Raw genomic sequence first — 12,862 nt, forward strand, 5'->3', positions numbered from 1 at the left:
AAATCACTTCTGGTGCAGCCAAAAGTAGAATCCACAGCTCCAGTTTTACTTTTTATTTATTGATTTTTTTAAAATTTCAAGTAAGAGAAAAGGGAACTCTCCTAAAATACATTTTCCTAAAATACATTTTTTTCTTTTTTGAAGAATTGTATCATTGTCCTGTTTCCCCTGATTTTAAACCCATGTCTTTAAGACTTACAGAACATATCTGAGCATGTAGCAGACTGACCTGTATGAGACCATTGTTACTTAGAGTAACACAGCAATTGCTTTGCTAATGTTGTTCCCAGGAGTAGAAAAATCAGATGGATACTAACAATTGGGTTTGTTACCTTTAGATATGACTGTTTAAAATCGGAATTCCCAAACCTGCTGCGTATTAATGCTTGAGCACAGTGTTCAGGACAGATAGAAAATGAGAGACAGCATTGCAGAAGGACAAAAAAATTCTGTGGTTGTCAAAATACAGGTAAAAAGCGTGTAAAAAAAGAATTTTATGCCTGATTTCTTCACAGGTGACTTTGTAAAGCTAGACCAGATATTTATTTTAAGTACATGTTTTAGGAGGGACACATTCAAGTTACACGGGAAGCTTTAGTTTAGTCATTTTGTAGGTTGCTAGTGCTTGATATTTCAGCTTCAGTGTTCTTTTAGAGCATTTTATGTATTTAATTAAAAAAAAATTAATAATTGGAAGAAGGAGTGTTTTGGCATAAAAGCTTCTCCTCCAGGCCCCAAAACACAAATGAGATATTGGTCAAAACACACATATTTCTAGCAGCTTAAGTTGATATCTTGAAATAATTACCATGATTCATTAAAATAATTCTACTAAGGTAGTAATCAGTTTTATTTGCATATCACAGATCAGTCCCACCTACAGCCTTTGAAGAAAGAATCATTTGAATTTATGCACCATGATTTTTTGTGATAGTTTTCCCACCTGAGCACAAAACTTGGTGTGACAGATTGAGTTAGGGAGGCATGAAAGCAGAAGGAAAATTAAAAATTTCTAAATCAATGTTTTTTTAATAATCTGTAAAGAAAGCATATAGGAAAGAGTGTCCTTTCAGTGTGTCTGGAAAAGAAGTGCCTTCTGCATGTCAGGCTGAACATAATACCCGAGGGAGACGAGAAATTTGTGTAATCAATACATTTAAATTCATTTTTGTTTTCCAAAATGAAGTAATGATCTTCACTCCAGGCAAAGAGTGTCTATAGTCAAATACACAAATAAATAAATAAATAATTACTTACATAAATGAAGTGCTTTGCTTAATGTTTTCCTTTCAGACATGTAACACCTAGGAAGATAATAGCACCTCTCTGCTGGAAAATTTGGCTTCATTAATTGCAGTCTCTGGGACTGCTCTGTCTCTGACATTCATAACTATCTCTGATACTATTCAAGACTAGTTAAGCAAATTCCCTACATTTTCATGTTGGTATCACATGCTGTTTTAATGCCTGTAAAACACTTCTGAAATCATTTAATCGATCTAGTCTAGTGTAAATATAACTTTCATACTTCTCTGGTGGTGTGTTACTCTAACATTTCAAATAGTGAAAACTGCATTATCTATATGGATGCATTTCCGGTGTTTGTTTGTCTTTTCAGTTAAATGTTCTTAAGATCAGGATCTATCTCTATTGGTTGTGTAGGGAGTTAATTTATTGATAGCCTCCAACTAGATTATGATCACTGAGTGTCCATTAAGTTTAGTTTCACTTAGTGTGTGAATATGACTTATGTCAACCTCATCTTTTCTCTCTAAATTCTTAAGTTGGTTGTCAATGACATTCGTTGTCATGTTTCGCTTCATTTTTTCGTTCAAATCCTATTTACTGAACATTGTGTGGCAACCTGGTAATCTCAGTTGCTGTTGTCTGTTCGTTGGAGCCCCCGTGTTCACTTCACTACGGATCCTCGTCGCAGCATTGATCCTTCCTTGGCTCTATTCTCACTCCACAAAGACACGCACAGAAGCGAGACCTTTCATTTAGGGCCCAGACAAAGCCTTCAGATAAGCCAACCGTCATGAAAGCAAAATGCTTACTGGCCAACTCTGCTTTCATTTGTTCCCCACTCTCATTACAGCAGCAGCTCCTCTGCTCTGATGTGAGTCTCTCCCTTTGGAATACTTATTTGCTGCTCCCTTTCTGTGTATTTTCAGAGCTTACGACTCCATGAAAGCTCAAAATTATCTCTGTTGATTATGAATTAATCTCATTTCTAATCCCGTTAAGAAAAAAACTGGCAGGGAATTTTACTGAAACAAAGTTTTGGTATTTGTTTGGCAAAAAAGATGCCGCAGAGAATATGAAATATGTTTTCGTAAAAGTGTATGTGTTTCTGCTCTTTACCACTGGTGTTACGATGATCCAGGTTGTACAGGGCCATTACAATCATTTAAACAGGGTCATCCATCAGCAGAAGAATTGATGACGCCTGAATTCCTTTGAATTTTTGTCCTTGTTCTTCTTCCAATGGTCATCCCAACTCTGTTTAAAATTCCCCTAACACCCACATGTCCTGTACCATGACAAGTTTGTGGCTGTTGATGGCTACTGAGCAGAGCATCTAATGGCTGTGTTCTTGCCTTGCTCTCAGTTTAGGTCCTTCTCTTCTCTTCAGCTGCTGATCTTCATGTGCTTTTGTAGGAGTTTAATTATCTGTGAGATCTCTGTCCTTCTTTCTAGATTAGATTGAAGTCAGGATGCACAAGAGCGACCTGGGGGGAACGGGAAAGGCAGTCAGCTCAGGTAGGGTTCCTTTGCGTAAACATAGGTGGCCTGTGCCTTTTTAGATACCTTCTGCCTCTGGTTGCTGTTCAGGAAGGTTGCAGATCTCCTGTAAGTCCTGTATGAAACTTCCTAGGCCTGTGTGGGTATCTGAGATACCCTAGGATGTTCTTTAAGTGGCATCAACTAGCTGCTTTTAGGCATCTGAGTCCTACCCACAGAGAGATGGCATGATTGTATAAAACTGCTTTCCTTAGGAAACCACCCAATGAACGGAGCATCAGTAGTGTTGTAAATCTTACTGGGCAGACATCGTGGAGGAAGAAATGCTAAAATTTAGGTCTGAGGAATAGGGATTGTGTTCCCAGTTTTTCAAGATTCACACTATACATAGTGAAGTTTCCAGGTAACGAATCAAATTACTCGAGTTAGAAGCCTTTTTCTGTCCATTGTATGTTAGTCCCTGAAACCTAGGTGAGCATCTATTTTAGATAATTAAAGTAGACACTGTGAATACTCTCCTCAACGCTTCTTTTCCCCTGCTTGTTCTTTTCTCATGTTTTACTTCAGTAACTTGTGCATCCTGTAAAGGCTTAATTCATTAGTACGTGAAAAAAACAGTTAATAAGTTTCAGCGGGTGGTATATACTGCTGTTTTTATTAAAACTTTTGAAGAATGTGTTCTGTATAAATGAGATGTATACAAATATGGTTTCCTAAAGGTTGTTTATTTGAACGTTCTTTGCAGTGGTTTGGTGACCTTGTGACTCCAGTTTGGTGGGAAGATGTGTGGTTGAAAGAAGGTTTTGCTCACTATTTTGAATTTGTCGGGACAGACTACCTCTACCCAGGATGGAACATGGTAAGTCAGTTTTATTTTGTTAATTTGGAGACTCCACAGAAAAGTTGCTCTGCTGTTACACTCCTGCTTTTGTTATAGGCATGGAACTGCTGAAAAATACCAAATGATGCATGCAAGTATCAGATGTCCAATGAAGCAAAATCACTAGGTGTGAAATAATTTGACAGCATTCCAAAAGTGTAATCTGCAATTTATTACAAAAGAAATAAGGTCATGTCTATCATAACCCAATATTAAAATAACTGCTGTCTCTCTGTTCAGAAGCACTTTGGATTAAATAAGTTATGATTTAACACGGACCATTTTTGGAAATATTCAGAATATTGAATTTTATCCACAAACACGACATAAATAGGAAAGAAATGTTTGGCTAAAACATACTGATGATATTTTTTCTTACAGTATTCTGTTCTCCTCTCCCTAAGTTTACTTTTTTTATCTCCCTGCTGTTATTTGGCCATCTAGCAGTACATAATAAGTTAACATGGGATAAATGAATTGAGAATCTAGGTTTCAGTATGATTTCCAGCTGTACACAATTGGACATGCTTTGTCAACTGGTGTGCAAATACTGGAGTTCTCTAAGGGCAAACTGGGAAGACCATGCTGGGACATTCTTTTGGAGTCTTTCTGTTACATCACATCATACCTAGTCAGGTCCCAGTTTATATCAACCGCTGTAGTCTAGAAATATTATGCTTATAAGAAAAATAAGAGATATGAGACCTCAGGACAAGGAAATTGTGTGTGAGACCATGTTGAAGGTTGCTATATAGATTTTATTGTCCTTTGGAGAAATCTTTCTGTTTGGTATCCTTTTGTGTTTACACATGTTTAATTATGTGGCAAAATATTTATTATAAATAAATACAGATTGCCTGATAGAGATTTGTTGTAGCTTGAATGTTTTGCTTAAGCTCTTGCATACTAAATTCTGAAATGTTTTTTCCCGTTTCTGGGTGATTTGTTGCGTATTCTTATCCCATTAACTTTTGTGTGCCATGAAATGAAGATGCTGTAATTAGGAGTTAAAGCTAATTTTTAAAAATAGTTGTATACAGGTACTCTTGCTGTATGAGCTTTGAATTCTTTGTAGTATTTTAATTTTTTCTTTCAGGTGTCAATTTTGGTTTATATTTGCATTATGAAAAGGAAAATAAACCTTTATCTGAACTGACATCTGTCTTGCATAGGTAGGCTTGTTGGGTTTACCTGGCTTTGGCTGTATTAAAACTCATTCTCTTCATCTTTATGAAAAGCATAATTACATATGAAAAACTGAATTACAATGTAATGATTCTAATTATGAATGCAATGAAATCTTGCAGGCCTTTATGATTTTAGCATAGTGAAATGTCATAGATGACAACGTTTATACACTGAATGTTATCTTCAAATCGTCAGTCATTTGTTCTTCACATAATCAGTTTAACAAATCCAGAATAACTTTGCTTTAGAAGTCATTTGGAATGTAGAATATTTGCTTGAGATTTCTGTGGAATTAATATAATGTTCACTGTTATGCAAATGACATGCCTATCACATGAAATCCTGGCGTCTTAGCAGAATACAAGCAAAACGAATGGGTTGAACAAGGTATGACAGTTAAACTGGGAAATCAGACACGTGCTGCATAAATTAGAATTAACTATAGTAATATTGCTGTGCCTGAAAAAATATTCATCTGTCAAGTTTTTCCTTAAATTAAAAAGAAGGTAGACATAAACTTTTCATAAGGCTTTGGATATCATTGGCCTTTGATATAAAAATAACCATATTGACATATTTAAATAATTAGAAAATTGGTGGCAAGTTGGAACACTTGATGAGTTAAACATTTAAACATGCTGCATTCTTTTGCAGACTAGGGTAGGAATCAATACTGTGATGTTTCAGCCTTATTACAGAGATTGTAGGAAGAGGAAGCAAGAGTTACTGGAATTTGGCTTGCTGGATATTTTTGTTATCAGCATGAAGCATATTTGCTGTTTAGATCATACTGACATTTGTAAACTTGAAAAAGAAGAAATGAGCATTTATAAAAAGAAAAACTGTTTGAAACAACTTTTTTTTTTTTCCCCAAAAGTGAAGGATATGTACAAGCTTCATGAATCAGTTGCAAAAACAAGAATTACAAACCTTATTTTCTGTAATGATGGTTAAACAGAGTAATATTCCAGCATTCTGCGTGGTGTTTTGTCAACAGTAATTCATACCTGTGAAATAAAACTAAAAGGTTTTATGGTGTATGATACCACAGCAATTTGCATTAGGAAAAGAGAGTAATATGCCAAAATCCTCTTTCTTTCTAAAGAATTGGGAAAGTTGGACAGTTAACTTCTTTCTCTTGTAGTTTTGAAATGTTACCCTTGAAAGTTTCCTCAAGAAGCCCATGGACTAAAATGTCAAATTCAGCTTATTTTCAGCTTATTAAAGACTTTCTGTCACATTTTCTTTTGGATAAGTGTAGAAGCAGAAGACTGGTAGTCAATTCCAGAAAAAAGGACTTCTGTCTGGAAATGCAACTTGGGCAATATGGATACATCTGAATCAAATGGATCTATCCACAGCTTCCTACCTAACTTGTTAGATGCTTATAGGCTACAAGCACATAAGCTTTCACCATTAAAGCTCTGTAAGCCCCTAAAGTTTTGCTACTACTTGCCTGAAGATGCTTCTCTTCTAGCAGAGCTGCGCATTTTTCAGCGTCCATCTTATTTGGCATTCACAGACTTGGTATGCTGAACCTGAGATTCTTGAGGAGAACTATGGCATGTTCACACCATTATAACTTAAACCAAGAACACTGAGTTCTGCACAAAGCAGAGTGCCATGGGTTTTGTCTGAAACCTGTTTTCTGGCTTTTCCTTCTTCTCTAGGTTCTTTAGCTTGCTTAAACATTTCTTCCTCCTCTGAGGTTCTTGATTTTATCAGTTTTTCTTCAGTTGTTCCATAGGCTCTTCTTTTACTGCGGGAAAGGTGGATGGATAACAATATAGACCGAACTGCCATGGAGCTGTAACACTTTCTTGAGCCTTCCAGCAGGCCTAGAATTTGTCTTGTTCAGAAGGCATTTACGTGCTTCATCAGGCTTGCATAATCTTAATGAGAAAGGAAATCCAGTCTGTATTAAACCCTTGCCATCCTTATGCCCTGGATCCTGCTATTAAAATTTTGGGTGAAGAACAGAATGAAGAGTCATTCTGACGGAGGCGTCCATTATCTGTTGCAGTTAATATGAGATACATCAGAACTCTCCTGAGGAAGTGGACGAGGTTTTGTTGGTTTTAAAACAGGAAGGTGAGCTTTCTGTGCTAAGATCCTTCATGGTTCCACCACTGGTCTTAATATCCTTTTCAAAATTTAAGTTCTTTCAGATCAGAGCTAGAAATTACTATTTCCTTCCCTCAGCTAAAAATTAAGTCCCTACATGTTAATTTTTACTTCTTGAAGGTGAAGCTACCTTTGATTTTGCGGAAATATGTCCCTACTGTACAGTCATTAGACATTTGCCATGGAAATGAATTCACCATTCTTCCCATTTCAGCCTTTTGCCTTGCCTGTCCCCCAAATTAAAATTCTTTTGAAATTCTTACTCTGAAATGCCTCAAATTCTTATTCTTAAATCTCATTCTTCAAGGTCTTAGAAGTTTAAACAATTGTTTCTGTGTTGTCAGGATGGTTTTAAAAAGAAAGCTGGCTCTGCAAACTGTTCCCCGCAGAGATCAGAGAATTTCGCCTGATCGTGTCTGCTCAGAGTAGTCATCTGCATGTGAATTCCCTGGCTGTTGCTATTTCATGACTTAGAAAGAGATGAGGTTTCTGTATTAGAGGCTTACCATATAACTGTTTGGTTGTCTCTCCATGCCATCAGAAAACAACAGCAGCTGGATGTGAGTTCTTGAGCTGTAAGTTCTTATGACTGATACAAGGTAATCTCACCTCTGTGGAAGGTGCCTCTGCTAGTTTTAGGATCAGAGAAAAAAGAAAATTACAGTAGAAAACTACATGCTGGTAATTTCCATTTCATAGCCCTGTCTTTTCTCATCTACCCTGCTCACCTTCCTCCTTTCAGAGGCCCATTTGCCACTATATATTCCGTCTTCCTCTCTGCTTGTTTCTCTCATTATCCTGAAGTCCTTTGTATGTGGCAATGTAAAGGAAGGAATTCAACTGAGGCTTACAGATCCAGGAATTTATTGGCTGATCTTTGCCTCCTTATTTTCTAGTAGAAGGAACCATCATGTTTGTCCTTGAATGTCTCTGGTATTGGGGTAGGTTTTGAGGACTATGACAGCAGGAATTACTGGCGTGTAATTTTCCCTTTCATCCATCAAACGAGCATCAAATACTTTAGTGGTCAGTACCCAGCTTGATGCTGAAAAAGTATTTCACAGAGCCCAGCTGCCTTCTCCCTTTTCTTTCTTATATAAAAGTTAGCTTTGCTGAGAACTGTATTGGTTGAGTCAGTGATAGCTTTGAATCCTCTGCCTTCTCTATCCATTGAAGCTCTGGGATAAGATCTCCCACTTTCTTGTGTGCTTACTACTTTTATAATTAAGAATGGTTTTAATATTAATATTAAAATTAATATTTGCCAGAAATTTTCTTAGTATTAAATAATAGTGATTAAAGTGGAGTAAAACTTTGTGTCTACAAAAGGGAAGGGCATCTTTGCTCTTTCTTAAAGTGAACCGTGCTTCCTTCACACTATTAGGTTCCACAGTCTAGACGATCCTGCCATTACTATAGGCAGCTGAAAATAATAATGAGGTTGCATATCAACATTTCTGTTTTAAAAATACGTGCTGCAAGAAATTACCTGTGCCTAAAAAAGTTAATAGAAAACCATTTAACTGAACTTCATTACATTAAGTACTTTGAACATCATGCAACGTGCTGCCCAAATTCTTGATAAATGATCTTAATTGCCTGTCTTTCTCACTGACTCGGTTGAAGTAATAGAAGTGAATACGGCCATTAGACACATGCATATCTTTAATGTGCTTTGACTCAGATTGCCTCCTAAAGCATTTGTCTCCACCTGTAAAGTTTTTTAGGCATTGTTTGACTCATAGAAAACCAGAAAATCAGAAGTTTTGAAATAGACTTAAGACAAGGGCCTGTTTGATTTATTTCATTATTATTTTGGCATTTCAGACCTGAGCTGTAGCCTGCTTGATCCTCCCAACATAAATATCGCGCTGGGTCAGCATTGAGAGAGATTCAGCCTCTCGTTTTTTAAAACTACTTTTATCTCTTCTTTTTTGGTTAAAGGCTCCCCATGCTGGTATAAAGTAAGCCTTTAATTAATACCACATGGAGTGTTTTTTTCCCCAGTAACTGCTCAGTGAAGTCAGTCCTTGTATGATTTTCTGTTTTAACTCAACTATGGGGGAAGCTTTCAATGTAAAATTAACTAGAATCTCATGTATAATTGACTTTGGCAGGAAAAAAGAGATATGTAAAGGTAAGCTGCAAGATCTTCTGGTTGCTAATTACTAGTCCTTTTTAAGTATACCAGTTGAGAAATCCTTATACTAAATTTAGCTTATAACTAAGAAAATAAATTTCCGTCTCCACATGGTCTTCCTTAACACAGTTTCTTTTTTTATGCTGTGGCAAGGTGGATTAATATATGGAACGCTTAACTTTAAGTAGTTAACTCTTAACATTTAGAGATCAGACGTAAAAGAATATCAACATTTAGATGAAACATTTATTCAAGAGATTAAGTACAGGTTTGGAGAATGTCAGTGTCTCTTCTTTCTTTGTGTCATTATCTGCTCATCTTGAGAGAGCAGTTAAAATGACATTATGATGAGAGCTTTTGGGTCGTGTGAGTTCAAATCTCCTGAGTTCAGGGTTTAGATGAAGCTTTGGTTTCAGAAAGAAACTTCAGTCAACTGGCTGAGTTTCACATAATTTTGAATTAGTAACCACTTTTTCTTCAGTAAAAACGAGCAAGAAATTTTATGGCAACTTTTGCCTCAAGGCAAGGACTCACTGCAGGGTAGCCCTCCTGAAACAAGAATACGCACTTCATCAGGAAGTATAGTTGATATGGGAAGTTCAATGGCAAAGCTGTAGCTGTATATTTGAGGGCATCCTTACTGAAAGACTCTGCTTCTCAAATTTTCAGCTGTCCTGAATGGGCTGCCACTGTTTATTTTAAAATTGTGGCAGTGTGCAGTTACTTGGAGCAGAAGCTGATGAGTGATTGTTGGTGTGCTTGCAAAACATCTTTGGTTCCTTCACGTCTTAGCTCACTGAATCTCATCACTTTCAGGTTGAAACAGTCTAGGTGTGCAAAATCCATCCAGCAAATGCTAGAGCACCCGAAAAGTATTCTCATTGATGGTGACCTCTGGCAGTTGTTGCTGGAAGTTGACTCAGTATACCAACCATATCCTAAAGCTACTTTTCATTTAAATATTATTTACTGCTTCTTGAATTGAGGTGAATTTTCTCTTCAGATTTCCCCTGTGGAGTTTGAATTAGAGGATAAACTTCATACTTTGTTGCCTAATGTTTTAAAATGCTCTGGAGACAAATGCATGAGGAGACAGTGGGTCTGTGTTCATCCAGTTGCTTAATGACTCTATTTCTGTGAAGGCAACTACATACAAGGTGATAAAACATGATTTTGGAGAGTGAAACTGGCCTTTTTTTTTGAAGTGCTGGTGGTCAGTATGTGTTGTTTCCTTTTCTAATGCTCCCTTTTTTGTACTGCATCCTCCCATTCTGTAGGCCTACATTTGGCCTAATGGATCTGGTGTACAAGCAAATCAAAGCTATACCTGAAAAACGGAGTGGTGAGAGGAAACAGCAGTTGAAGTAGCTGCTGAAATTGCTTAAAAACTCCAAATCAACTACCCATCTGCTTGGCAACTTAAGCAGGTGATCATGTATATCTGGTTTGGCACTTCATTGAAAAGAAAATACATATCCAGTTCTCCCTCCTGATACTCAAAGCTATTGATCTTCCTTAACTACGAACTCCTAGAACATCTACATTGCTTTGTAACAACAAAAATTGTCAGTCAGTGTGAAAATTTCTTAAGCACGGGGACAGAAATTTTGCAAGAACTTTGACTGAAAATGCAGAAAAGGTTATGAAGGTAGATACGGAACCGTGACATATTCACAGGTGTAGAATGTGTTGCAGACCTCCTTCAACAGGCTATGCACATAATTGAAGCACATGTGCAGAGATATAAATTAAAAAAAAAGACAATCTGTAAGCTGCTCAAGCTATTACATCAAATTAGTGTTGGGAAAATAGAAAGAGAAAGAAATGTTGCTTTCATTTGCAAGTACTCAGGAGACTTCCTGTGCTATGACAAGTTAGGATTTATAAGCATGTAGACAGAAAGTGGCACCCAGTGGTTCTTTTCTGCCTTAAGATATTTTATTGAACCTTAGGTTTCCTCATAGATGATACTTCTCTGTAGTTTGTTAAGCTTCACCCTGAAATATATTGTATTAGAACTGAACTTCTTGTAGTGTATATGCTGGTGTTCTTTTATTGCTTTCAAAATTTGCCCTATTCCTTCTTCCCTAGGGTGCACTTTCCCTATAAACCCAAGTTTTGCGTCTTGCAAATGCTTGTTTTTCAGGCATGAAAGATCACTTATCTCCTTTGTATTCCTGATGGCTAGTAAAGCTCTATATTTTGGAAAATATATTTCCAGAAAATTTGTCAGGAAAATCATTTGCAGATTTGCAATACCAATATTAAGCTTTATTCGTGTAGATTTCTCAGTCCATAAACTGTTTGAATGGCTGTCCCAGAACAAAGGCTCTGCCTTTAATATTGAGGCCTTTGATCTCTTCTGCGTACTAATTATCAGTTTTGGCTTTCATTGTTCTATTCCTTTTGTACCACTGTTGGATGTTTTCCAGTTTTTTTCATTTTAATTTTTTTCCCTGGTATTTCATATTAATTTTTGGAAATTATTTTTATCTGACTAACTTTAAGTATTACATTATTGTCATGCTAACTTGTACTCTTACATTATGCCTCAATATGATATTATAAAATCACCAGCAGCATTACATCATTGTTATCCTGTTATGCACAATAAATTTTTAATGGCTCTTGAAGGTACAGTCTTTTCTGCCAAAAAATGTTATTTCACAATTGCTTTCTTTCCATTTAGAGGTAGACTAGTTGAATGGTGGGCATCCTGTTGGAGATTAATACACAAAGATTGACCACTATCTTTCCATAAACCTTCCTCCCTAGAACAAGGTGAAAATAAACCAGAACCAGAAGGTTTTCCTGTGGTTAGCCAGTGTCTTACTCCTGATTCTTTTTGCTGTGGAATGATTTACACTACAGATCTACATTTTAAAATCTCCAGATTATTTCCATAATGTGGAAGAATTGCTATAGGTGGAAAGTTTCTGACCCTGTTACCTGTAGCATTTATGCTGCTTTTACCCAAAGCAGTGAAATTTGAATTTTTACAATGATTAAATGTTGGCTAAGGAGGGGAGAGCACAGAGAAGGGATAAGTCTTTCAGGACAACCTTGTACCAAACAGAGACGGTCTTATTGGCGAGGATTAAAAGAAGTCATTCCTATGAAGAGAAAAATACTTGAATCTAATGACCACAGATGTTTGGGAAATAATCTGAAAATGTACATCTTTGAAAGGCATGTTTGTCTGATAACAGCACTTCAGTCCCTGCACCTGGAAGCATTCTCAAGAGTAAGAGGGAAAGCAACCAGAAATAACTGACATGTCTTTTCTTCTCAACACAGGTCTGGTCTCCCAGACTTTGACAGTTCAAGGAAGGCTCTGAGGAGAGGACATGAAGAGACAGGTTCTAAGTGGGCAGTAGGAAGATAAGGAACAGAGCGGCTTCCTGCTTGCCTTTAAAGAAAGGCATAAATTTGAGTGGAAGCACCTCTGTCCTTGTTTCAGACTAGGCTTCTGCTGCTGTCATACCAACTCCTGCTCAGAGGCTTGGCCCTATGTTAGCAGTGCACAGCATTGCACTTATATGCAGCTACCGACACTTTCCAAGCAAAGCCTCAAGAATCACCTGAAGCCCTCCTTTCCTTGCAGGTGGATCACAGTCTTTGGCTTTTTTCTTGCAGTTGAACTCCCTCAGAGGAGGGTCATCTTGAACAACATTTTGTCATTGTTTCATGTCTAGCTGCAAACCTGTCACCTACTGTGTGGACAGCTCACCGGCCTCATTAAACGCATTCCAAGATTGATTTTCTTTACAATTTCTGTGCTGGGT

The 12,862-nt window shown here is 37.0% G+C and overlaps 1 protein-coding gene across 1 annotated transcript in view; it reads left to right on the top strand.

Annotated features, from left to right (window-relative positions):
* TRHDE (thyrotropin releasing hormone degrading enzyme) overlaps positions 1 to 12,862 on the top strand; it is a 218,084-nt gene that overhangs the window by 88,691 nt on the left and 116,531 nt on the right. The window contains exon 5 of the mRNA XM_075150062.1: positions 3,491 to 3,604. Within this exon, the coding sequence (XP_075006163.1) occupies positions 3,491 to 3,604 (114 nt within the window). The remainder of the gene's footprint in view (positions 1 to 3,490; positions 3,605 to 12,862) is intronic.

This window comes from Calonectris borealis, chromosome 1 (assembly GCF_964195595.1).
Source record: "Calonectris borealis chromosome 1, bCalBor7.hap1.2, whole genome shotgun sequence".
Classification (NCBI taxonomy): domain Eukaryota; kingdom Metazoa; phylum Chordata; class Aves; order Procellariiformes; family Procellariidae; genus Calonectris; species Calonectris borealis.